This window comes from Canis lupus, chromosome 11 (assembly GCF_003254725.2).
Source record: "Canis lupus dingo isolate Sandy chromosome 11, ASM325472v2, whole genome shotgun sequence".
Lineage (NCBI taxonomy): Eukaryota > Metazoa > Chordata > Mammalia > Carnivora > Canidae > Canis > Canis lupus.
Window position 1 is genome coordinate 62,036,903 of NC_064253.1, and position 25,793 is coordinate 62,062,695.

The following is a 25,793-nucleotide window of genomic DNA, read 5'->3' on the forward strand; positions in this document are numbered from 1 at the left end:
AGTTACTGAGCAACTTGCAGGCCGCTCCCGACAGACCCCTGGGAGGCAGCCGGGCTGGCTGGGTTTCCTCCCACCTGCCAGGGAAGGAGCGTGGGCTTGAACCAGCAAAACTTCCCATCTTTCCGTCCGTTTTGTCTCCACAGAAGAGCGAGTCGTCCCCATCGAGGTGTGCCGTTCCAAGCTGTCGAAATACTTGCAGGGAGTGGTTTTCCGCTGTGATAAGTGTACCTTCACCTGCTCCAGCGACGAGAGCCTCCAGCAACACATAGAAAAGCACAATGAACTGAAACCTTACAAATGCCAGCTCTGCTACTACGAGACCAAGCACACGGAAGAACTGGACAGCCACCTTCGGGACGAGCATAAGGTACCTGCCAGGGGCTTCCTGCAGCCCCCCTCCCCTCCCCCCCCTCCCGGCCGCCCTCAGCACACCTGTGGGGTTGGGCCTGGCGAGAGGACAGAGCCCAATGCAGTCACCCCCACCGTGTGCAAGTCAGAGACGGACTAAAAGAATGTTCAGCGTGAAGTTCCGTATTTTTTCCGAGATGAAAGAAAGAAAAGGTCATTTTAGAAAACGGGAACCTATAGGTGGGGATAAGGAACATCGCCCCTAATGCTGCCACCCAAATCTACCTGCTTGACTTTTTTTTTTTTTTACCTCTTCTCTGCCCACTTTCCCTTGTTTTACATAATTCAGACTAGACCACACATGTAATAGTGTGTCGTCCCTACAATTTTTTTTTTTTTTTTTTTTTTTTACTTAACAGGAATATTTTTCCGTATCATTTTATAAACGTAGCATCACTGGAATTGGCGAACTTTTTCTGTAAAGAACCAGATAGTAAATATTTTAGGCTTTGCGGGCCAGATGGTCTCAATGGCAGCTCCTCAACTCTGCCCTTTGTAGCGAGAAAGCAGCAACAGACAAGACATAAATGAATGGGCCTGGCTGGGTTCCAGTGAGACTTTATTTACGGGAGTGGGTGGCAGGCTGTGGTCCTGTCGCTGCTGGGCCCTGATCTGATGGCCATGCCACCTTGTCCCTCAACCACGTAGGTCATTTCCCAGTACTTTGCTAACTACTGAGATGTTCCAAAGCGTTGCTATTCGTGTCTAAACGGTGTGAGGGCTGTAAAATACATGTTTTATTTGAGGAGGACGAGAACACGTCAGTACAAGACCTAAAATACGGGGTTTGTAAAAAAACTTCTGATGATTAGGAAGGTTTGCCGATCAAGAAGCAAAATCTTACAGGACAGCGTCCCAGGGCTTATCTGGCACCCAGCAGGGAATTGAGATGCTTGCTTCTGGTCTTGTGGATAGCCCAGAGGGCACTGGAGCTACAATTTGCATTTGTTTCATGAAAAAAAAAGCCTATTGAAATGTTTTCTGATTAACCCAAAAATCCAAAATCTCCAGGGAATGTTTACTTAAGGCACAATGAGAAGAAGGGCTTTCGATAATTTCCTTTTTTCTTTGCTCTGTGTCCTCCCGATCTTCCCCGGCCTTGCAACCCCAAGTGATCAAGATTTTAGTCCGAATCATCTGCGCCCAAGGGGTAGAATTTTTCTGTGAGGTGTTGAGAGAGAAGGCTGAGCTCTATCACCCATCCACCACGAAGTGGTTTCGTGGTCACTTTTCTGCTTGGGAATGCATTCATTTTCTAATGTGTTTGCCCAAAAATGAAAGCAGGGGAGAAAAGCCTGACTTTACCTCACTGAAAAACTTTCTCGCGTCCTTTCTTAGTCAAACTTCCTGGACATCTCTGCCTCCAAACTCAAAGGAAAATTGCTCATCCATTTCAAACCGAGCTTTCCACATTTATGCACATGGACCTTATTTATGTAACCACCTCAGATCTCTTTATTATAGTGTTCAGCCTTTGGGCTGGTATTTTGGGAGAGAGCAAACCAGGAAGATAAATCCTCCCGTTACCCAGTTGCTCTGAGTCACTGCTGAGAAGGTTAGAACCAGACACATGTGGACTCGGGGGTTTTCCTGAGGAGGCATGGAAGGCTGGGGCTTCAGGATACCCAACAGGGAAATGGGCTGCTCCAGAAAAGAGGGCCCCAATTCAGAGCTTTTGGAAGCAAACAGACCTAGGTTTGAGTCTTGTCTCCACGACTTAACCATACAACTTCAGCAAGTTACTTAAGTTGTATGTGTTCTCTAATTTATCTGTTCTCTGATTTTTTCTTTTTAAGATTTTATTTACTTAGTTTGAAAGAGAAAAACAGAGCATGAGCAGGAGGAGGGGCAGAGGGAGAGGAAGAAACAGAGTCTCGGCCAAGCAGGGATCCATCCCAGGACTCTTGGATCAAGACCTGAGCCCAAGACAGGTGCTTAACCAACTAAGTCACTCAGGTGCCCCCATTCTCTGATTTCTATGAGAGTTGTTTTATCTTTCCCAGAAGTTTTGTAAGAGTAAATGAAGTCCTGGTATATCCCACACTTTGAGACTTAATGTGTTCCTCAGTCTACTAAAGAATTGAGCTGTAGGGACGCCTGGGTGCTCAGTGGTTGAGCATCTGCCTTTGGCTCGGGTCATGATCTTGGGGTCCTGGGATCAAGTCCTGCATCAGGCTGCCCGCAGGGAACCTGCTTCTCCCTCTGCCTGTGTCTCTGACTCTCTCTGTGTTTCTCATGAATAAATAAATAAAATTTAAAAAAGTAAAAGAATAAAAAACAGAAATGAGCTATGGTATCTCTCAGAAAGGCAGTCAGGTTCCCCAAGAACTGAAATATATTTTAAAAATCACTAATTATACCTTACATCTTAGATATGGTCTTTGATGTTATATTTTCACTAGGCCATGTTATGTTCTTTAATTTTACTCTCTCTCTCATGGTTGACCAGCCTATTAAGCCCAATGAGCACCTAATTGAGGCTAAAGAATTGCCACTTCCAGCATGCGTAATAATTTTCATCTTGGCCTCAAATGTTGTTAAGTGTATGAGATGTGTGCTTATTACTGATGGCAGCGCTTTCTTTTTCCCATTTTCTGTTCCTTCATTTCTAAATGATGGGTACAAAATGCAGTTGGAATTTCTAAATAATTATCCAAACAGTATTTGACAAACAAGGAGAGCAGTGCTGCTGAAAGAGAGGTTATGAGTGGTAGGCGACGACATAAGCTGGTTAAACACAGTCACTCACTGTGGTGATCTGAGCATTTATGAAAGGGGTATGAAGAGTGTCACTGTACGGTGTACTAAAGTGAAGTTTGCTAATAATTCAAATATAAAAATTAAGGGGGACACCTGGGTGGCTCAGTGGTTGACTGTCTACCTTTGGCTCAGATTGTGATCCTGGGGTCCTGGAATTGAGTCCTGCATTGGGCTTCCCGCAGGGAGCCTGCTTCTCCCTCTGCCTATGTCTCTGCCTCTCCCTCTGTGTCTCTCCTGAATAAATAAATAAAATCTTTAAAAAAAAAATTTATATATATGTATGCATATAAAAACTTTTTATACACATATATATAAAGGTCAAGGTCATAAGGCAAGAACAAGAAATGAAAGCCCTAAGAATTGGAAGGAAGAAATGAGATCACCTGTGTTCACAGACAAGGTGATCTTTGTACAGAGAAAAATCCTAGAAGTAATCTATAAAAGAAAACCTGCTGGAATACTAGTGAGTATAGCAGAGTTGGTTGCAGGATACAAGGTCAGTATGCAAAAATCAAGTCCATGTCTGCATACCAGAAACGGAAATCTGAGAATGAAATTTGATTAATTTCGTTACAGTAACATGAAAAAGAATAAAACATTCAAAGTAAATTTGTCATAGGAACTATGAAAGCTGTGTGCTGAAAATTAGAAAATGTTATTGAGAGAAATAACAGAACAAAATTAATGCAACATATACTGTATTGACTGGATGAGAGGACTCAGTATTGGCATTTCTCCCCAAATCAACCTACAGATCCAACGGAATCTCTATCAAAATCTCTTCTTTGATGCAAGTTGACAAGCTGATACTAAGATGTAAATACAGAGGACCTAGAATAGCCTAGCTAGCATGGGAAAAAAAAAAAAAATTGGAGGAATTCACACTTCCTGATTTCAAATTCTTCTGTAAAGCTACAGTACTCCAGAGCATGTGGTATTGGCATAAGGATAGATGCCTGGATCAGTGATGTAGAAGGAAAAGACCAGAAATCAACCCTCAGCTATGTGGTCAGTTCATTTGTTTATTTTTTATTTTTATTTTTATTTTTTTACCAAAAGTAGCAAGGTAATAAGGAAAGGATAGTTCTTCAACAAATAGTGCTTGAACACTTGGATATCCACATACAAAATAATGATCGCTGACCCTTAATTCACTCCCAACACAAAATTTAAATCAAAATAGATCGTAAACCTCAGTGTCTGAACTGAAACCAGAAAACTTCTGCAAAAATAATAGAAAAATCTCGAAGGCAAGCAACGGATTGGAAGCAAATATCTGCAAAGTAATTATCTAGCAAAGGTTTTTAACCAAAATATACAAACTTTACAACGTAATAGTAAGAAAATAAAAATCCAATTAAGAATGAGAAAAATACCTGAATAGACACTTTACCTGTGAGGATACACCAATGGCAGGTGATCGTATGAAAAGAGGTCCAATAAGAGTCATCATTAGGGAAATGCGAAATAAAACAGCAGAAAGATATCACTACCCGACTGTGCAAATGGTTGAAAGTAAGAAGACTGATAGTGCCAAAGTGTTGGTAAGGATGTGGAGAAACTGGAACTCTCATGTGGCGCTGGTTGGAATGTAAAATGGCATGTTCACTTTGGAACATTTTGGCAATTTGTTTAAAAGTGAAACGTACACTTCCCATCTGATCTAGCGAGTCTACTGCCCTGTAAAGTGGATGGATAAATAAAAGGTGCTATATCCGTACAACGGGGATACTACTTACCAGTTAAAAAGAAATGAGCCTACTGATACATGTAGCATCATGGATAAATCTCAAGAGCGTCATGTCAAGCGGACAGGAGCCAGACATGAAAGATCACATGTTGCATGATTCCATTTATACAAAGTTTCTAGAAAAGGCAAAACTGTGGAGACAAAGCCGATCGGAGGTTGCTTGGGGCTTGAGGTTGGGAGATGGATTGCAGAGGTTATGAGGGAACTCCTCTAATAGAAGAACCAGATTGTGGTGAGGGTTGCACAGATGCATCAATTTAGTAAAACTCCCTGAACTATTTAAAACAGATGACTTGTATGGTGAGTAAATTATACCTCATACCTAAAAGATTCGAGTTTCCCAGGACTTGACACCTACAGGAGAGCCTCAGTCATGTTAATTTCCTACAGACTTTCTTTTATAAATTTGATCCTGGGAACAGATCTACAAGATGCTGGAGATCCAGATTATTGTGTAACCTGCCACAAATAACGTGTGCAGGAGACTTAGCAATTGGTTCTAAAGTAAGGTTTACTGCTTCCCCCCACCCCTGCCCCCAAGTTGGACTATATGCTGAGTGCATTGCTCATTATATTCTTCCACAAATGGCTTTAGGTGATTTTGTGTAGTGGAGAGAATCTATAGAAAAAACTAAGAGATACTGTAGGATGTTTTCAGTCCAAGGATTTTATTAGAAAGACCTGGACACCCCAACCTTTAGAATTCGCCTGCAAAGCCCGTAGAGTTCACCTGCAAAGCCCATAGACCTGTCATTCATGGACTAGTCAGAATCCTGGTACAACAGGAAGGATCCTTGAAGTCAAATGCACCTTTCTATTTAAGAATCGGATTCCCAGGAGCCCTGGATGCACGCTGCCATGTTTATCCTCAGAAGCCGAGTGAAGTAGAAGAGGGATGGCAGTAACCCTCATTTTTTACATGACACACAGCATCTTGTCTTCCTAGACCTTTATCTTTGCACCAGTGACCAAAGACTCACTTGCAATCTCTTGGAATCTAAAGTAAACAGTACAGGCTATTTGAAATTTTATTTTTTCGCCCTTCAGTTCTGTTTTCTCCAGTCTCACTGGGTCTTGTAGAGGCCGACTGCTCCATGCCTTCAATCCCTCCCTCCTTCGTTCCTTGCCTCCCTCCCTGTCTCTTTCTCTCTCTCTCTCTCTCTCCTCCCCCCAACACACACAGTGAAGTCATACATCAGTGGCACCATTTATTAGTAATGCTAGTGAAAGATGAAGACCACATATTCAAGAACCTCAAAGTCATGAAGAATGAAAAAAAAAAAAAGATCTTGTACTTCTCACATTTAAGAAACACATTTTTTTTTTAAAGAAAGTTTAAGTATATGCAGTACCTTGTTAGTGTTCTTTATGGTTCTGAAGTCTCTTTGCTAGTTTAAGGAACATAAAAATATATTATCTCTAACTTGGTTTGCTCATAAAATTGTCATGTTCGCTATATTAAATTTAGAAGGATAGTCTATTCAGGCAATACACATTCACTAATTGAATTTACTTTGAAATGTTTTTAATTTTTTATACAAATGGAGCCTCAGGCGGCCGAACTCTAAGGAACTCGTATCTTTTACTCTTACTTTTTGCCAGTTTGGGAGAAGCAGCCGAACATTAAGCTCAGGAGGAATCACCAACATTTCAGTTATGCCAATAAAATTGTTTAGCTTTCTGGACTAGTGAAATCCACAGCGGCAGAAGAATCCCATAGGACATTTGTGTCCAGCAAAGGAAAGGAGAAAAAATAAAACAAAAGAAGAACCTTCCCCTGATTCCAGATCATAAAACACACCTTTGGCCACAGTTTTTGGGATTGTATTTAATTTTGGAACTGAATGCCAGCAGCTGTATCATGATCGCCTGTGAGGATTTGTGTGAGCTGGAGGTTTCTCCTGAAGATTACGTCACTTCAACTCTGCTTTCCCTTATATTGGGCTTGCTTCTTGATCTGTCAGCCACAGACCCGGTTTCTTTCATGAATTTTGGAAGACCGAGAAATCAGAAGTAGACGATCAAGAGAGGTTGGACCATTTGTCAGAGGGACGTGCCTAGCAGAACCTCACATGGTGTTTTTCCAGCAGACATTTGCAAGTGTTCTTCGCCTATATCTTTTGAACTGTCCACTAAACTCTCCAAAGTGAATTGCTCCTGCTTCCAAGCTTCCACAGGCCTGTTCTTTCTCTGTAAAGGCACATATCTCGTCCTGCCTCAACTTACACCCCGTAACTCATTTTAACAAGTCTCTATCTTGCCATCGGATGCAACGTTCTTAAAATGGAAACCATGTTATTTATCTGTCTTTTCTTCCAACACCTGGTCCTAGTACCCTGCATACAGTAAAGTGTCTGGTTGCTGTTTGCTAAATAAATCAATATTATGAAATCGCTTTTCCAATCGGAAATTTCAAGTATCCCGTTTGTTCACATAAGCAAAATGTGGAAGCACCATCCACATCTTTGCCCTCTGGATTTCAAGTTCAGGGGATTAGCAACAGCTCAGTTCGCCAGCACTGAAGTTCTTTGACTTTCTTGACGATACCTTTCACTTGGCTTTCTTGAGTACTTGCGACTGCAGTTATCCCAAGAGTCTCAAAATGACTTAGTTTTGTCTGGGCTTTTGCCAAGTTAGGATGGGCAGAAGCATGTTTTCTGCTTCTGACTCAGTGATTACAAAAGAAACTAGATATTCTCCTTGACCTCTGTGCTCTATAGCCTCCTGGGTACTTTGCCAGCCTTTATTCTTACTGTGCTTAGAAAGGTTTTTATTTTGAAGAAAAATTCTCAAAAGATGCTACTCCTCTATTCAATCGAATTTGCAATGTTACAGTCGCAGTGCTTTTTTTCTGTCTCCTTCTAGTGTTCAGTTGGCATCCCATGGATAATTTTTACATGTTTTGTAAGTTTGCATTTCTACAGATGATTTGCATTATTATGGGGAAAGATGGAGCCTTGTCATCTGAAGATGTGAGTTCTAATCCTAGCTTTATCTCTTAGCTTCTTTTGTGTTGTTTTCCTCACCCACAAATATGGAAGGTAACTCCTACCTCTCCAAATGATCATAAAGCTTAAATGATACATGTGAAAACGAGTGGGTTAATTTTTAGCCCATAATAGATATTTGGTAAGAACTGAAACAAAATCTTCTAGAAAATGCCTGATCTTATTCTTAGTAGCAGGCAAATTTTTATCATTGGGTATGATATTATGAAGTTCTTTATACTTGATGATCTCCTACGGTTTGTGTGTCACCAGTAAATTCAAACAACATTTATTGTGTGTGTGTCAACTAGGTGACCAATCTTATACCCTACACTGAGCATATAAAGTTAATAAGAAACAGTTGCTACCCTGGAAGAGTTTAGAAGCAAGGAGGTGACACAGCTTAAATAAAGAACCATAACCCAGCACGTTAAGTTCTTGATAAAGGTATCTACGAAATAGGGCAGTACGGTACAAAGCAAATATGGTGCCCCGGCTTATCTCCCATAGAACTTTAATATACTTAGCTGAATATCCCTTCTAGAAGCTTTTATGGGAGCTCTGATCAAAATGCTCTGATCCGAGAATTCAAGATTTTTACTTACACCTTTGACCGCCTTCCTATAAGAAATTATGGAGACAATGCTTTGCTGAACTTTGTCCTACTGATTTCATTCCCATTCTGACTTTCAAAGATGGGCAAAGATCGTTGGGTAGACCACCTGACACTGTAAATCACAGAGGCTGGCTTACCCTGGTCCATGGACCAAATCCAACCCACTGCTTGTGTTTATATGGCCCACCAGCTAAGAATGGTTTTGACATTTTTAAATGGTTGAAAAAAAATCCAAAGAGTACTATTTCATGACACGTGAAATTATATGAATTTCAAACTCCAGTGTCCATAAACACAGTTGTATTGGAACACAGCCATGCTCACCCATTTCCGTAGTGTCTGTGGCCACTTCCAAGCTACAGCAGCAGTTGAGTATCTGTGACAGAAACTAGGTGGTGCAGAAAGCCTGGAATACTTACTTATCTGGCCCTCTGCAGAAAGTTGGCCAGCCTGTGCTGTAAGGCCTTTAAAGTCTTTGTCGGTGCTACACATCCTTAGCTGAGATGGGCATTTCTGATGTAAGAGGCAGTTTTTCCATGTTCTCTCGTGTCACTTTTTCTGGAAATAAAAATGTTCACTTTGGCCTTTCTTTTTAACAGGAACATGCAATATTAGGTGATGTGCACATCCTGACAGGATGTCCCTTTCGAAGGTACAGATGTTAAGTAAGAAGGAGGGGGAGCTCTGAAAACATTACAGCATTCTTCTCATCACAGTTTCCCCAGTTTAATGTCTGCTAAGTAATCTGAGGACAAGGGTGTCTGATTTCATTCTTTCGTTAACCGGCAAGGTTACAGCAGGCTTGCCTGTGAGACTGGGTTTACCACACCATAGGAGAGCATGAAGATGTATGTTCAACTTGGTAGTATTTGTAAATCGTGTGATGCTTCTCCCTGTAGAATAAGCCTCAAGTATGGAAATTCGTTCATACGCTAGGAAAATTCATTCATTGTGCTGTGTGGTTAAAAAACAACAAACAAAAAGACGAACACAGTTGTGGAGGTTGCATATCTAGCGTGAGCGTGGAAGGGTTGACGGCGTCAACTCTCCAGTGTTAACAGGTAGAGCTTTTTGCTGGTTCTTGGCACTTCATCTCACATTCTTAGAGGCGAGTGGCCTTCACAGAGGACTTTGGATTTGTAGGCAATCACAACTAACTCTCACAAGATATAAGGGTCTATATATAGTTTTATAGTCTGAGGGATTATGTATCTGAACAGTCCAAACCTTCAAACACATGTATGGTTAGTTTTGCCTTCCAAAGGCTACAAGGAGCCAGGTTCTAAATCTCAAACTCTTTAGCTTTGCTCTTTCTCCCTCTTTTGTGGGCCTTTTGGGAAACAGAGTAATACATTTCTGTGTACCTCCAGAGAAAGAAGTGAATTTCCCTCAATATGTCCTCTGCACCAGATACCCACCAGTCTCTAGGTCCAGAAAGTAACTTACTGGTATGATCAGTTCAGAAGCCAACTTGGAAATCAGTTGGAACTTGAATAAAGTCCGTGGCCTTTGACTTTGATCCTATAATTTCCTGTCTGGAAATTTAACCTATAAAATTAAAGCTAAATGTGAAAGAATGAAAACTGTATAATTTATATACAGTAAGATTTATTGCTGCATTTTTAATAGGAGCCAAAGGTAAGAATCCTATGGAAGAAGTCAAGTAAACCACAATATTATGCACTGGATAAGATACATAGATAGTGATTAAAAATGATATTTAAAAAAATAAAAAATAAAAATGATATTTATACCATGTCGGGCATAAAAAGGCAGGATACACACACGTTTTAATATGGTTACAGCATTAAATAATCTATGCATAGAGAACAGGATTACAGAAATACAATACATTGTTGACAGTTGTATATACACAGAGGTAGTTAGACTTGAAGTTTTTCTATTTTCCAATGATTCTTTGTGACCATGAATAGGAAAGAGAGATAAGTTAAAAGAAAGATGTGCAGTAGGCAGCAGGTGAAAGCAGCACCCACTCTCGCTGACCCTGGATCCAGCTGTGAACGGGATGCACAGGATGTCTGTCCATCCTCATGAAGCTTGCGGGTCAGTGGGGGTGACAGGCCCCAGACAACCACTGACTGGAATGAGTTATCAAAAGGAGAGGGGAAAGCACTGTGGAAGCAGAAAGTAAGGATATTTAACCAAGAAGGAGTTTAGGGAAGGTTCCTCAGGTGTAGTGACACGGAAGCAGGGCTGGAAGACGAGTTACCATGTGAAGGAGGCAGTGGAAAGAATCCCCAGTAGAGAAAGCAGCACATGCAGTGAAAGGCACAAAGTCAAGAGCATGGCGTATTCCGGGAACGTCAGTTCAGGTGGGCTGGAGAAGGTGGGCCAGTGTAAGAAGATAGCTGGCCATTCCTAACTATGGTGAAAGTCAGATTTTATCCTCAGGGCAAGCAGAAATTGCCATGAGTAGATTTACATAGTTTTACTCTCTCAGACCACACTGGAGAATAGATGCAAGAAGGGGCAAGAATGGATGCCAGGAAAGGAGCGGGGGTGCGGGGCAGGAGGTGGGGGTGCAGCTTGCAATATTCCAGGTAAGAGATGGTGGCTCCACAATGCAGCAAGGAGGGACCCGGAGGGTATGATGCTAAGTGATATAAGTCAGACAGAGAAAGACAAGAACCAAGTGTGGAATCGAAAAAACAAATGAACAAACAAAAAGCAGAAACAGACCCATAAATACAGAAAACAAACCAATGGTTGCCAGAGAGGAGGGTGGTGGGGGATGGGCAGAGTGGGTGAAGGGGAGTGGGAGATACAGGCTCCCGGCCCTAGACTGCGTCAGTCATGGGGATGAGAGGAACAGCATGGGGAATACAGTGGATGGGACTGTAACAGTGATGTACAGTGATTGGTAGTAGCCACACTGGTGGTGCGCAGAGCGTAATGTAGAAACCAGTCACTTTATCGTATACCCAAAACTCATGTCACAGGGTATGTTAACTATACCTCCATTTTAAAAATCATGTATGATTTTTTTTTTTAAATGAATATGATGGGGCACCTGGGTGGCTCAGTGGTTGAGCGCCTGCCTTTGGCTCCGGTCATAGTCCCGGGGTCCTGGGACTAAGTTCTGCATTGGGCTCCCCGCAGGGAGCCTGCTTCTCCCTCTGCCTATGTCTCTGCGTGTCTCTCATGACTAAAAAAATAATTAATTAAAAGTGAATGTGATAAAGTCCTAATACCTTTGAGATAGTTCAAAGTCCAAATAATAGCTCAAATAATTGCTCATTTTTTTAATGCAGCATGGAGGGGCCCCTGGATGGATGGCAGTCGGTTAAGCGTTTGACTCTTGCTTTGAGCTCAGGTCATGATCTCAGGGTCGTGAGATCAAGCCCCACATCGGGCTCCAGGCTCAGCAAGGAGTCTGCTAAAGTTTCTCTCTCCATCTCCCTTTGCGCCTCCCTACAGTCGTGTTCTCGGTCTCTCTCTCTCTCTCTCTCTAAGATAAATAAGTATTTTTAATAAATAAATTAATGCAGCAGGAGAGTCTTCCTTTTTTGTATGAAGATTAATATTATTAGATGGCTGACTGGGGATTTAAAGTTTAGTAAGAATCCAACACACACACAAAAAGAATCCAATTCTTAGAGTTTTTATTTTAAAACCTTCTAGTTAAATAGCAAGATATTTAGTTTTTGCTTTTTATCTTTTAATACCTAACAAATATTTTATGAATCTTAAGGACAAATACATCGTAGGCTAGCCCCAGATGAACATCATGCCATAGAAATGTCACGTGCTCTTTTAAAATCGTGCAGAATCCAAAATGTTAACAGTTTCTGGAGAAGGGATGATGGTGATGGGGAAATGGGCAAATACAGGCCTCAAAGAAACCCAGAAGGAGGGAAAAAAGATAACATTTGGTTTTGTGACGGAGCTCCTTATGTCACCATGAGTTCCTTGAGAATCAGGGGCTCCTACATCTAGCATGGGGCCCTGGGGCAGGGGAAGTGCCCCTAGGAAGGAAGGAGGAAGGAAAGAAGGAAGGAAGGAAGAAATGAGTGAATGTATACTGATTAAAGAAGGCATTTGAGGATTCTTTTTGACCTTTCTTGGCTTTGCTCTTTTCATTTCCTGGCAAGGGCCACCCCTCATGCCTCTTAACACACACCTGCCGTTGCCCTGGCTAGAGATGGGAAGTGGAGGGATGTGGTCAGAAAAGGCTGCCTTCTACGGATTGGTCACTTAAGGATATGTGACTTCACACAGATTTCAAAGCTAGGTAAACTGGAACCTTATCTCATTTTCCTGAAAACCTGGCAACCCAGAAAACTTTTATTCAAATATTTGTCATAAACGCTATTTGGTTAAAATGTAGACTTTGTGGCTAAACATAACTTCATAAATATGCATCTACGATGCTTGTTATAAGTGTTTCCAAAAGCCAAAATTGGAAAAGGCCACATTCCCAGAAAGAAGGAGGAAACTACATTTTGGGGAACGATTGTGTTCCAGGTAGTATGCTGACCCCGTTTTACAAACGAGGACGCTGAGGGTGGATGCTGAGTAACTTGCCCACAGTCTCGTGGTTAATGGCAGACTCTGAACTTGAACCGGGACCAGACTTCAAAGCCCATGCTCCTTGTGCTCTCTCTTTTTGCTTTTATGTCATAAAAACAAACAAGGAAAGATTCGGGTCTGTAAGAGTGAGGCATAGTAATAAATCCAGGTAGGAAGGTGCTGCAAGCCACAGCCCTTTGAAGACTTAACCGTGAACTCTTTCAAGGGAGGAAAGAGAAATATGAAGGTTCTGAACTCGACTCTTCCTCCTTCTCAACTGAGTCTATTTATTGTTCATTTTAATTAATTTTGCAAATCACCAAAATAAGATCTTGCCTTCCCTGAGCGTTTTAGTGTAAAAACAAGAAAGATGTAAAAACATCTTTCTTCCCTCATGTTGACTTGTTTTCAGAGTCGAGTGTTAACCGATTTCATGGATGGCATTATTACAGTTAGGTCAATCCATTGTTTCTCTCATTTTATTTTTTAATTTTTTTTAAATATTTTATTTATTTGAAAGGAGAGAGAGCATCAGTGGAGGGGGTGCAGGGGAGGGAGAAGCAGGCCCCCCACTAAGCAGGGGACACACCCTCCCCCGGCCAATGCAAGGCTCCATCCCAGGACCCCAAGATCGTGACCTGAGCTGAAGACAGATGCTTAACCTATTGAGCCACCCAGGCACCCCTGTTTCTCTCATTTAATTTAATTTTATTTTTTTAAGTATTTTATTTATTTATTCATGAGAGACATAGAGAGAGAGAGAGGCAGAGACACAGGCAAAGGGATAAGCGGGCTCCATGCAGGGAGCCTGACACGGGACTCGATCCCAGGACCCCAGGATCACTCCCTGGGCCGAAGGCAGGCACTAAACCGCTGAGCCACCCAGGGGTCCCTGTTTCTCTCATTTTAAAAGAGCTTTTATTCCGAGTTTTCTTCCTCCTTTTAAATACTCCCTACCTTCTACAGGGTGTTGTTGGGGCAATGTTAAGTCTTTTCATAGGACTGACTATTGGCCTTGGTACTCTGAGTCTCTTTCTCTCCCATTTGCCACAGTTGATGAGGATGTTCCCATCTGCCAGGCATATGGAATTGGTGGTGCTCAGCAAATCTTTGTTCCAGTCTGGTCCCAGAGAGTATTTTGGGATTATCTTGTAAATTCTCCCTTTCCCTCTCCTGTGCCCTCAATATGCTCTATCTCTACTGTAGCAGCTATGTAAATCTACCTTGGAATCTCAATGATGTCTGCCTTCCCTCTTCAACTAATAAACTGTGAGCCTCTGGAGGCCAGGACTGCGTCTCATTCATCTTTGTGGGTCCCATTCCTGACCCTCAACAGGGGGAGCACAGCGCCTTCTACAGAGGAATAAGCCCATCGCTGTTGATTGGCTTGAGACATGTTGTTGGCTTGAGTCCGTGCTCACCTGTCATTCCTAATAATTCTATGCATACAACTGGAGAGGTTCCGAAAATAGATTAGTCAAGAAGGTGAATTTTGTGCTACTGTTGATGTGAGACTCCTAAACATAGCATCATTATAAAATTTTCCTACTGTGGATTTTTATCTAACCCTTGGACATTATTTGGAAGAAAGTTTGGATTCCCACATTATTCTAACCACCTTTTACAGCCCTAGTTAACACTCGGAGGGCTTTTTAGGGGTTACTCATCTAGACTTTTTTCTCAGGTAATCCCAGCCTTAATCAATAGCTTCAAAAACAGACTAACAGTAACAGTGTTGTCTTCCATTTATGGAGTCGGGAGTCAGTTAGTCGTCATCTGGCCTAAGCTGGGGCCGCCCATGGCCCTCCCGGTTAATGAGACCATGGAGAGGAAGGTTGTGACTCTCATGCTGCTTTTCAGGGTACTTAGGGAGCCTCTTCACCTCCAGAGGTATTTGAACCTTGGATAGTTTACAAAAATTACACCTTTGAATTCAGCTCAAAAAGTGTTATTGGACATCTAGCCTATCCCCCAGGCTTTGTGATACCTCGCTTTCCTGCTGACCAGAGCTCGTATTCTTTTACTGCATTTGGTGAGGAAGGTTGTCCAATGTTCCTCTAAAAATGTTGGAACGCGGGGGTGAGGTTCAGATCCATCTCTGGCACAGTCCAAGCGTAAAGGGCCTCTGCGGCGCTGGTGTTGTTTGGTCCTGGTTCCAAAAACACACGGTCCAGGGAAAATGATGGTGGAAAGATCTTTCCCCCCGGGGAGAGCCCCCATCCCGCGTGTGGTTCATTATTCTCTTCTTTGTTTGGACCTCTTTCAGGTGAGCCGTAATTTTGAGCTGGTTGGACGGGTTAACTTGGATCAGCTGGAACAGATGAAGGAAAAGATGGAGAGCTCCAGCAGTGAGGACGAGGACAAGGAAGAGGAAATGAGCAGCAAGGCTGCTGACAGAGGTTAGTCTCAGCCCTGCCCTCGGAGGCCCAGCTGGCATCTAGCACGTCCATGGTGAGACAGAAGGGAGGCAGAAGGTTGTTGGAGGAGGAACAGAAGGAATGATCCTTCTTAGTTAAGTAGCAGAACAGACTGAGTTCAGAAACGTGTCAAGGGCCATGTCTTCGTAAACTATTACCAGCTCTGGGAACTCCAAGGAAGACAGACCTTTTCTCTCTAACTAGAGCTATATGTTTGTTTAAAAACCTATGGTGGTGATTTGTTTTTAATAAGGAAAGCTGGTGTCTAGGGGATCTTCACAGTAAGGACAGGCAGGCAGTGAGGCAGAGGACACCGTAAAGCTGTGGGGGAATATAAATGAACTTCCCATCGGGTGCTTAGGTATTGAGGCTGCGTGGGGTTGGGGGGTAGGGGGCAGACTGCAAAGGACTTGAGCCCTGAGCTTTCCCAGAAGTCCCTCTGCCTGGCCCTTTCCTAAACCCTCTTCTGATGCTCTTTTTGCTTTGTAAAGAGGGAGGAAGAGGCCAACTGTTTTCATTCAGCCAGGTGTTTAGGGGGAAAGGTTTCATGGGATTTTTGTACTATTTTTCCAGTTTCCTCTGAGCCTACTGTTACTTTGCAAATAAAGTTTCTCAAAAGTATATTTAGCGGTAAGCATACATGTGTATGGCCTAGGGTTGACGTTCTATATTGTTCAACATAGAACACTGTGGAAATCCCCAGACGGCGCATAGAGGAATATGGGTTTAGGTTCTGTTAGGTTAATGATTGCAGATTCATCAAAAGCACGTGGATAACAAACATCATAGATAACAGAAGGATGGTGTTAGTTACCAGCATCAGGCTTCCTTATGTGCCAGATCCAGTGTTGGTGGGTTTTATATAATCCTTTATCCTTAATCTTATATAATGTCAAGGCTCCTGGATTTGACTCCCAGTTATCCTGCTAAACTTGCTCTGTGACTTTGGGTCAAGTGTTTTGTCCCATATGCACTCATCATCTATCACAAGAATAATATCACCTACCTCCTAGAGTTGCGGAAAGCTTAAATGAGATCACATACAAGACACCAGCCCAATTCCTAGAACGTAGTAATCACCTCATAAGTGATGATAACCCTGCAGTGTATGTGGTAGTATTACCATTTTACAAATGGAGAAATAAAGGCCCAGAAAATTTAAGAGCTCATTTTAAGGGGGAAAAACAAAACAAAACAAAACCATCATACGTTGGAGGCTGAATTTAGGTCTTTTGGGCTCCAAAGACACAATCTCTTTACACTACATCCCATTTCCCCAACCCTTTGGGCAGTGGAATGTTCTAAGGTGAAGGGAGCCTTAGCCCTGAATCCCCTCCGGGCCTCACTCTGAGGTGCACCCCTGCAGAATATCTTTGTTTTTCCTCCTTGCTCCGTCTGTCTGTGGGCCTACTGAAGCCTATTTGGGGGCCATTTCCTTCGAAGGCTCCCCCCTGTTCTTTTTCCTGACCGGGCCCACTTCCACTCCATTCCCACCATGACACCATAGCAGGAGACCACAGGTTTGCAACACGAGGAGCCATTGGGCCCCTAAACCCCCCAGTGAAAACCACAGCAGGGACCGCCGACCCTCCAGAGCCACCTTGCCCGTGGTCAACCTCAAAAAATAAATGGACAAAGAAAACATCCTACCATCCGGGTTGACTGCCCTTGTAAAGTGACAGCTTTTATTAGCAGAGGCCGCAGTGATCCATTGCTTGCAAAGAAAATGGCTATGATCTGAGGAAGCATGGTTCCTAATTTCCTTTTCCTTTTTTTTTTTTTTTTTAACATTTCACAAATATGTTCTTAGTGATGAATTCTTTAACGTCTGTGCACTGTTACCAAAGTTCTCTGGAAGAGGATGCTTTTGACAGAGGGTACAGAGGCTCCTTTTGCTTCATGATGCTCTGTGCCCTGCTGTTCCTCTCCAGGAAATAAATTATTCCTTGTTGGATGCTGTGACTTTTTTTAATCTCTAAAGCTGAGCACATACGATTTTAGAGGTTATACACATTGCAGAGGCAAGAACCCCTTTGGTCCTCCCCTCCTCTGTGATTCCTCCAAAATGAAAGCATAGCAAATTAGAAAAACAGGTAACAGTTAGGGATTTGGGGGAGGGGGGGCACCAGGCAAATAACTGTTGCTTGGCCGGTGTGGCTGCCCCCTTCTCAGGGGCACTATGGCATCAGACCAGTTCAGTTTCCTGGTGGCTGCTAGCTTTGCACTGGAAAGTGTAGTACCCACATTCCTGAGCCTTAACCACATGGGGGAAAGAAGAGTCTTGGGGTGGAGGAGCATGCTTCCCTTCTCTGAGCATAGGGGATTTACATGAGTAACTCCAAGTGTTGTTAATGGGCAGTACAAGCCTAGCCCACCCCCCACCCTGCTCGCAATTCTTGAAAGAACAGCCTCCTTTGTCTCATCTCCTTTGAATCAATTTTCCACCATCTAGGTATATTCTTGCCAACAAGAAGAAATGGCACACAATAGCCTCGGGGTGTTTTTGCCAGACAGTCTGTCTTCTAGGAGTAGAGCGGGAGGTGGCTTTAGTGCAGCTCTCAGGGCTGATGGAGAGCTATTTGATGTGTGACAGGTAATGACTGGTCTCCTCCTTTGAGGATGAAACAGCATGAGCCATTGGAAAGAATAGATGACTGGTTTCATGTTTCCTAAGGGTAAAGGAGCAAATGTGCCAGGAGCATACCCCTCGTTGGCAACGTAGCCTTTCATCAGGCGCACTCCGTTCAGGGGGCTCAGGCCCTTGCAGCTACCCCACTGCCAGTGCCCTTTCCAACCCGGGAACTGGAAGGAAGACTGCCCGTGGCCACACTGCGGGTCCTGCCTAGGAAGCTCAGAGAGAATTTGAAAGAGAAGAAGCCAGGCATGAAGAAATCAAAATTAACCCAAGCAGAATCCTCCCCGCCCCCTCTCATTATGCAGTTGGGAGGAGTCAGGAAGGCATTCTGTTGATTTCTTGCCCAAGATAATCCCTGCTAAGGAATTAATGCGCAGAGCAGATGGTGCTGTCTCATTTCCAATGAAAAGAATCAAGGAAGATAGTCTGTGCAATTATTTTTAATGGCTTGTGTGGTGATCTTCTTAATTTGTGAGAAAATGTTTCATCTTTTGTTAAAACTGGCCCCATTCACATAGCTTTTTGTGCTAAAGATTAAGGCAGCACAGAGACACCTATCCCGTTAACGTCATCCTGAGGGTTTTATGGGATGGAGTGTTTCAACCAGGAGACCTCCTCCTGTAACATCACGCGTGTACAGGCGCAGAGTGATCAGATTCGTAGAGACAGTGGGCACTTGCCTGCACGCCGCCCTCACGTCGCAGCGTGGCTGCAGGACTATCTCGGTCCTGCTGTTTTTCACCCACATGAAGACGGGCCCTCTGTGGTATAATGCAAGACATATGGGCCCAGGACTCAGGAGAGCACAAAGGCCATGTGAGCTCTCCTCTTTGAGTCTGCCAGGAGGGGTGGTCTGTAAACAATTAGCCAGCCAGTCCACATTTATCAGACCCCTAACATGTGCCCAGCGCCGTGGAGGAAACAACACGACAGTCAATATCTGATGTTTACAACAGACCTGGCCAGAAATGTCTGTATCCCCACATTCAGGAATACCATCGATTGACAAGTAGATGCCAGGCAGCCGGCCAGGGTCCCTCACCAGCTGAGGACATGCTTTCACATCCTGGCCGCCCTGTTGTCCAGGATTCTCGTTCACACTAGGCTCTTCGCTTGCAGATCTCGTTCAGGGCCCGTAGCCTCCGTGCGAGGTGATTATGACATCCATGACAGGTGAGCTCTCAGCCTTACTTGGAATGAGTCAGAGCCCTGAGGTCTGCTACGCATAACCTGGTCCAGTGCTGCTGTATTCCTTTTAGCGAGCAAAGGGAACCCCACGTCGGGTAGGTGCTAACCCATGAGGCACTGACAAAGCATCTCAGAAGGAAGAGATTTGGTAGGAAAAAATGGTTGGAATGGACAGAAGGGGTTCCTCAGGCCAGAAAGACCCAGATTACCTGTTATGGAAGCAGCTGGGGCAGTGCGGAGGCCTGGAAGACACTGGGGGGCCAGGGAGCCAGGAACGGTTCTTGAGAACTAGCCGAGAGCACCCTTAGGTAAAAAGCCAGTAGGAGAAAGAGTAAGGAATGTGGAAGTGCCTTCACGGATGGTTTCAGGAGTGAAGGAAGGAGAGGAGGTTTCCTAACGAATGTGGACTCACGTCTTCCGCCTCCCACAGCGCACAGGTAACACTTCTGTTTTCTCCTCACAGATCTGATGAGATTTTCCGACCGTGGGGCTGCTATTAACACCGAGAAGCGTTTTCCGTGTGAATTTTGTGGACGGGCGTTTTCACAGGGCTCTGAGTGGGAAAGGCACGTGCTGAGACACGGCATGTAAGTTGAGCCATCCCAGGAACGCCTTTGCCCAGAGTGAGAAGTGGCAGGGAGAGCAGGTTCTTTTTCTTTTATTCTTTTTCTTTTTTCTTTTTTTTTTTTTTTTTTTTTTTTTTTGGTTCCCCTGACAATCCATAGACCGCTCCCTCAGTGTCACACTTCTGGGCATGGGAGGAGAGGCAGTTGTCAGGAACTAGGTTTTGTTCTTTTCTGTTGATTTTTTAAATGGTCACCCAGACACCAGTCAAATGTGGAAAAATCGTCTTTACGAATGACAAATCCCACCCAAGCCCTCGCGTGGAAGTTTAGTGCTCTTCTCCAGCCAGTGTCCCTTCAGCTTTCATTAGCATGACATTCTCTGATAGAGCGTGGACCGGGGTCAAAAGATCTGGCTTCTGTTCCTGCCTCTGTGATGACTCATTCCCTGAGTGGCCTTGAACATGCCCTCGCACCTCTTGGTGCCTTCAATGCTCTGCCTCGGGGACAGAGCCAGCTTCTGCCTGCCTCCCAGGTAGGTGGGAGCATACCCGTAAAACACTTGAACATAAAACTGTCCCCTAGATGAGGCACTCTTAGCCATGAGACACAGAGAGAACCTAGGAGTTGGTCCTTGAGTAGAAAATGCCCCAGAAGCCCCAAGCCATCGAAACTTCAGAGAATATAACTAAGCTTCCCAAGACATGGGTCCCTTCTTTAGGTTTTTGCTCTTTGTATGCTTTGTTTCTGGACCCATCCATAAATCTTTACCCGAGTTCCTCTTTTAGTCTTAATAAAGATGGCCAATCTCCAACTTGTGGGCTCCACAGATGAGCCTGAGCAAAAGACAGTTCTTGCTCCTATCACTTATGACCTGTGACCAATGCAGGAGATGAGGGAAAATAAAATAATCATGTTAATGTGTCCACATTATACATGGTGTAATTAAAACATAGTATAATAATGGATACTTTTGTAGATTCACATCTTTAATAAGATGCCAGAAAGACATGACCTAGGCCTAACTTGTAGCAAGGATAAATCACTGGCAATTTAGTCCTACATTCGTGGCATTTATACAAAGGAAACCCCAAGATCTTTTTAGGACCAGGGAAATAAGTACACTTTTTTGTTTAATTTGAAAAAAAAAAAAAAATGCATACCCATCCATCTCTACCATCAATGTTTTTCCAGGGCGTTGAATGACACCAAGCCGGTGAGCAGAGAAGAAATCCACCTGAAAGAGAGTGTGGAGGACAGTATTAAGATGCCCTCTATAGAGGAAAAGGAAGATGACGAGGCAATCGGGATAGACTTTTCCCTAAAGAATGAAACAGTAGCCATCTGTGTAGTAGCTGCTGACAAATCTCTCCTGGAGAATGCAGAGGCCAAAAATGAATAAGCGTTTGGTGAAATTCTTAATCAAACCGTACTTGAACCGTGATGAGAAAGTGGGAGGGCCAGCTTGGGCTGAGAAGGGGGGGGGACAGAAAAGAAGACAGAACAAAGCTGCTTTTTAGGACTGAACAATCTATTTTCAAAGCACTGGTACCTGTGTGAGTGAGTATGTAAATTAAAGTTATTTAAATGGTTGGAATATGTGGCTCCTTTTCCATCACTACACCTTTTCTTCTGGATCTTCATCCTGGAAGTGTCATTTGTTGTGGAATACGGAAGCACCTCCCGTGCGCACGGTGTGCTCTGTGGCGGTCTTGGACAGGATGTGGAAACAAGCTCCATGACAGTAGAAGACTTCTCTTAGGGGAACAACTTTCTGACGCACATCTTTTGGTGCGTTTTTCTAGTTTTAATACCTTAAGCTTTTTCAAGACCTAACTGCAGCCGCTTTGGGAAAAAAAACAAACAAACAAACGAAAAAAAAAAACACAAAAAAAAAAAAACACAGAAAACAAAAAAACTGCTTTGCATAAAACAGTCACCTGTTTCCTAGTACCTCAAACTTAACCAAGGGAATTCTCTGCATTTGTCAGTACTACCTGTCGTCGTCGTGGTTAAATGTAGAGAGAACTGCTGGGCAAGACGGTGAATGGAGAAAAAAAAAAAAAGAGAGTTTTAAAGAAAGGAACACAAATTGTGCTTAAAATCCCCACGTGGGTTTTATTTCTTAAAATACTGTGATTTTTTTAATTATTTTAGTAAAAAACAAAACAAAAAAAAGAAACAGACTTTAATTATTAGATAACTGTTTGTGAATTGTCATCCTTTATTCCAGGTAAGCTGTTTATTAGTGTTCAACTATAATTTAGAATTTGGTAGATTCATGTGAGCTAATTTTATGGTGACTGTGGAGTTTTGTTTGCCATATGTTTATTTTCTATCAATTTGAGTGTTACAAACACAGCACAATTCAGTTTTCACATAAATTGTTTTTTGTGTGCGTGTTGTTCTTGTTTTAATTTGGGGGCAAGGGAGATTTAGGGTTTTTTTTTGTGAATAGGAATGTTTTTATTTTAAACATGGAAATAACAAAGAAGTTAACTTTTTTTTTTCTTAATTTAACTAAAGAACCAAACTTTTCGGCACAGCTATGCAGCTTGTGGGCCAGACGAGGAAGTCCTCTTCACCCTTTTGTTGCTCGTCAAATTAACACATTATCCGTCTCACACAAATAATTTCTGTTCGGATGGGCTGGCTTCTGTGTGTGATTTTAGAATCTGTGTTCTGTTTTTGTTTGCATTGTGTTTGGGGGAGGGTTTTTCACTTATTTTGCAGGACAAGGGGATGTGTTAGAATCCCATCCCTTTGGTGAGAGTGGACAAGAAATACTTATATCCTACAAGGAGCCTGGAAAACTACTTTTTTTTTTTTCCTTAATCTAGCTGCCAGCTGCTCTGTTTCCCCATATTAGCTTTTTCAGGAGGGAGCAGCTTAGACTAAATCTAAGTCTACATTTATAATATGTTCTGATTGTGAACAAAAGGTTTCATTCCAAAAAAGTAGAAAAGAACTTTCCTTGAAGCTTAGGTTATAGAAGTTTCTGTGTGTGTGTGTGTGTATGTGTGCTTGGATGCGTGTGTGCTCATGTGCGTGTGTGTGAGTCCTTTGATTTTCATGTTTTGTTTTGTTTTCGTTTTTGTTTTTTGTTTTTTTGTTTTTTGTTTTTTTGTTTTGTTTTTTTTTTTTTTTTTACTTGGAAGGGTTGTGGGAGGGGGAGGGAAGTAAGGGACAGGGAATTGCTGAGATGACAGTGTCCCACACAGCTTCAAATAAAATCCATGGAAAGATATTGCATTTGTGGAATAAGTCCTTACTTGAAAAGCATGTTCTTCTTTTATTTTCTTGCTGTTAAGAAATTTTATTTGTAGGGAGTTTGTTTTAATTTAAATTTTTTTTTTTTTTAGGGATGGGGGCCATCATGTGGAAACCAGAAAATGGGGAAAGTGTGATCTAGACAAAGATAACATTTTGTGTCCATATTTGTTTTTAATTGGCCTCATTTCATATGTATTAAACAGTTCCATACCTGGATTGGGTGTTTGTAATGGTTACCAAAAAAAACAAAAACAAAAACAAAAACAAAAAAAAAAAACAAAAAAACAAAAAAAAAGAAAAAAAGAAAGAAAGAAAAAGGAAAAAAAAGAAAATAATTGTGACATGCTTTTATCACTACTTTATTTTTCAAATAACATGTAAATATTGTAATCCATTGGATTTTGTTTTGCTAACCTGTTAATAAAAATATGGGACCATTATCCTTTTAACAGGGCTAGAATGTCATTTTTTTCTGTTTTCAAACATATACCTGATATTTTGTGGCCGCACATTTTGGATGCATTATTATAATTCTGTCGACTGTAATGACATAGAATTTACAACATTTTTTTTTTGTTGTTTAATTTATACAGAGGACATTTTTTTTCAGAGCTTGAGAGAAGAAAATAAATAGCAAAATGAGAACCTGTTGACTCCAATAATCAGTGTTTCCCGATACTTGATAGGAGAGAGGGAGATTCTGAGTTCTTGAAGCCAAGGGTTTTAAAAAACAACAAAAACACACCAGTAGGTTATTCAAGTTGTTTGCAACATACATTTTTGTAATGAAATGTGAGAAATTAATAAAGAATTTTTTTCACATGTGTCTATGTGCATCTGTTGTAGATCATTTACAGATAGGACTACAGATATGAAATGTAGGAATAACAACAGTGTTATTCAGTGCATGCACATGAGAGCTAATTCAAGCCATTGAATCTACACAGGTATGGAAAACAAAGTGAGGTGTGAGCTAGGATTTTAAGAATTGGTATCTCTGCATCAGATACTTAGCCCCAATTGGGGAAATTTCATGGAGGGGGGTGTTTCCATCAAAAATATAAGTCAAAATTGTGTATGAAGCTTCAGAAAGAGAAAATACTTGTGATTAAATGTCATCAGGGGACCCTGAATCCATAAGCAGTTATTTTAAGCTAATTGCAAGATACAACGACTACCACAAACTATCTTGCTGTGCATCCTGCACTAGTAATTATTATCATTAAAATATTATTTGAGCTACCCTGTTATAAATCAAAGGAAAAAGTAGTAGACATGAAAACTAGAAGAAGAGTCCATTAAAATCAGCACAGACTGTTAAACTCCAAGCTGATTTATACTATCCGTCTTCACCAGGGTTAGGAGATGAAAGGGTCATGTATCTTTTGTCCAGAGCGTGTTCTAAAAATTTGGCCTCAAGAGGCCATGCATAAGCCATATATTTGGCTCAGAGCTTCCTGGTAGGCAAAGAAATGAAAGATCAATCAAGAATCACTTTCTTAGTAACTTTTTATTATCAAATGCTCAAGAGCTACTCAACCTTTCTAAAACTGAGTTGAGAAGTTCATTCTGTGTGTTTTTTCTAAAGAGAAAGCAATGTAGAACTTATCGTTGGCAAAACAGCTCTTGTGGCCGCCATCAATTAAATGAACGGTGTTTTTGTTGAGTTGATGTCTAATCCATATTCCCACTTTATTTTCTGGAAAGGAAGTGGAATGTACTGGTAGATTAGTCCCAGTAGGGGCTGCCACAAGGCCACTCCTTGGAACCATAGAGTTACACTTCCACCTGGTGACTCGGGAACCCGCACTCCCCCATCTGATGCTGCCATCTCAATCCATGAATCCGGGGATCATTGTTGAGAGCTCTGGGTGGTGTACTTACAGGCCTCACCCAGGAAGTAGCACACATCATTTCTAGTCTTGCTTCAAGGTCTAGATCAGGTCATGGGGCCCCAGCTAAACCTGAGAAAGCTGAGGAGTGTGTGGTTTTGTCTGCCCCTGTGCCCAAGAGGGACACCTTGCACACACAATCAGGGACTACATAAAAGTGTTCTTTGGAAACTAGGGGTGATTAACCCTCTATTCTTCATAAAGCACAAGATGCTGGGCTCGTCACCCACACCCTTAACCAGTATTTTTTAGCAAATATGGCACCAGCCACTGTAACAACAAGCATGGCACCTTCCTTCGGGCAGCCCATGAATAGAGACCAGAGGGGCAACGTGGGAAAGATGAGCACCACAGGAGGTGCTGGGCTTGCTGGGCCATTGGCTACCTACCTCTGGATACCGGATCCCTGGGGACAGATGGCTCTGACTGTGAATGCCTTTCCTGTCTAAAAGCCCACATTTGAGGGAGAGCGTACGAGAAGTTGGTGACTCCTATGCATTTGGAGGGTCCTTAGCCCTAAGTTTAACAACCATTACTATAGGATGGGCTCTTTCCTTGCAACTGTCCAGATTTCAGGCCCAGGGGTGCGATAGGGGATAGCGCTTGGTCCTAGAGATCCTAAGATGCTTCGAGGTTTTGTGCTCATTATCCCCCCAAAATGCCAGTTCTTTTCCAGACAACCTGCCTCTGCAACATGCCGTTCCCTCTGCCTTCAGTGAACTCCTTTCCTTACCAGAAATTACCTCCCCTTTAAGACCCAGCCTAAACCTAAGC

At 42.6% G+C, this 25,793-nt stretch overlaps 1 protein-coding gene across 8 annotated transcripts in view; it reads left to right on the forward strand.

Moving 5' to 3' along the window:
- ZNF462 (zinc finger protein 462) overlaps positions 1 to 23,953 on the forward strand; it is a 136,968-nt gene extending 113,015 nt beyond the window's left edge. For all 8 annotated transcript variants that reach the window (XM_049116352.1, XM_049116347.1, XM_049116349.1 and 5 more), the window contains 4 exons: positions 144 to 367; positions 15,318 to 15,450; positions 19,755 to 19,878; positions 21,049 to 23,953. In XM_049116352.1, coding sequence (XP_048972309.1) covers positions 144 to 367; positions 15,318 to 15,450; positions 19,755 to 19,878; positions 21,049 to 21,256 — 689 coding nt within the window. In that variant the 3' untranslated portion in view covers positions 21,257 to 23,953. The remainder of the gene's footprint in view (positions 1 to 143; positions 368 to 15,317; positions 15,451 to 19,754; positions 19,879 to 21,048) is intronic.
- Positions 23,954 to 25,793: the final 1,840 nt, after the last annotated feature.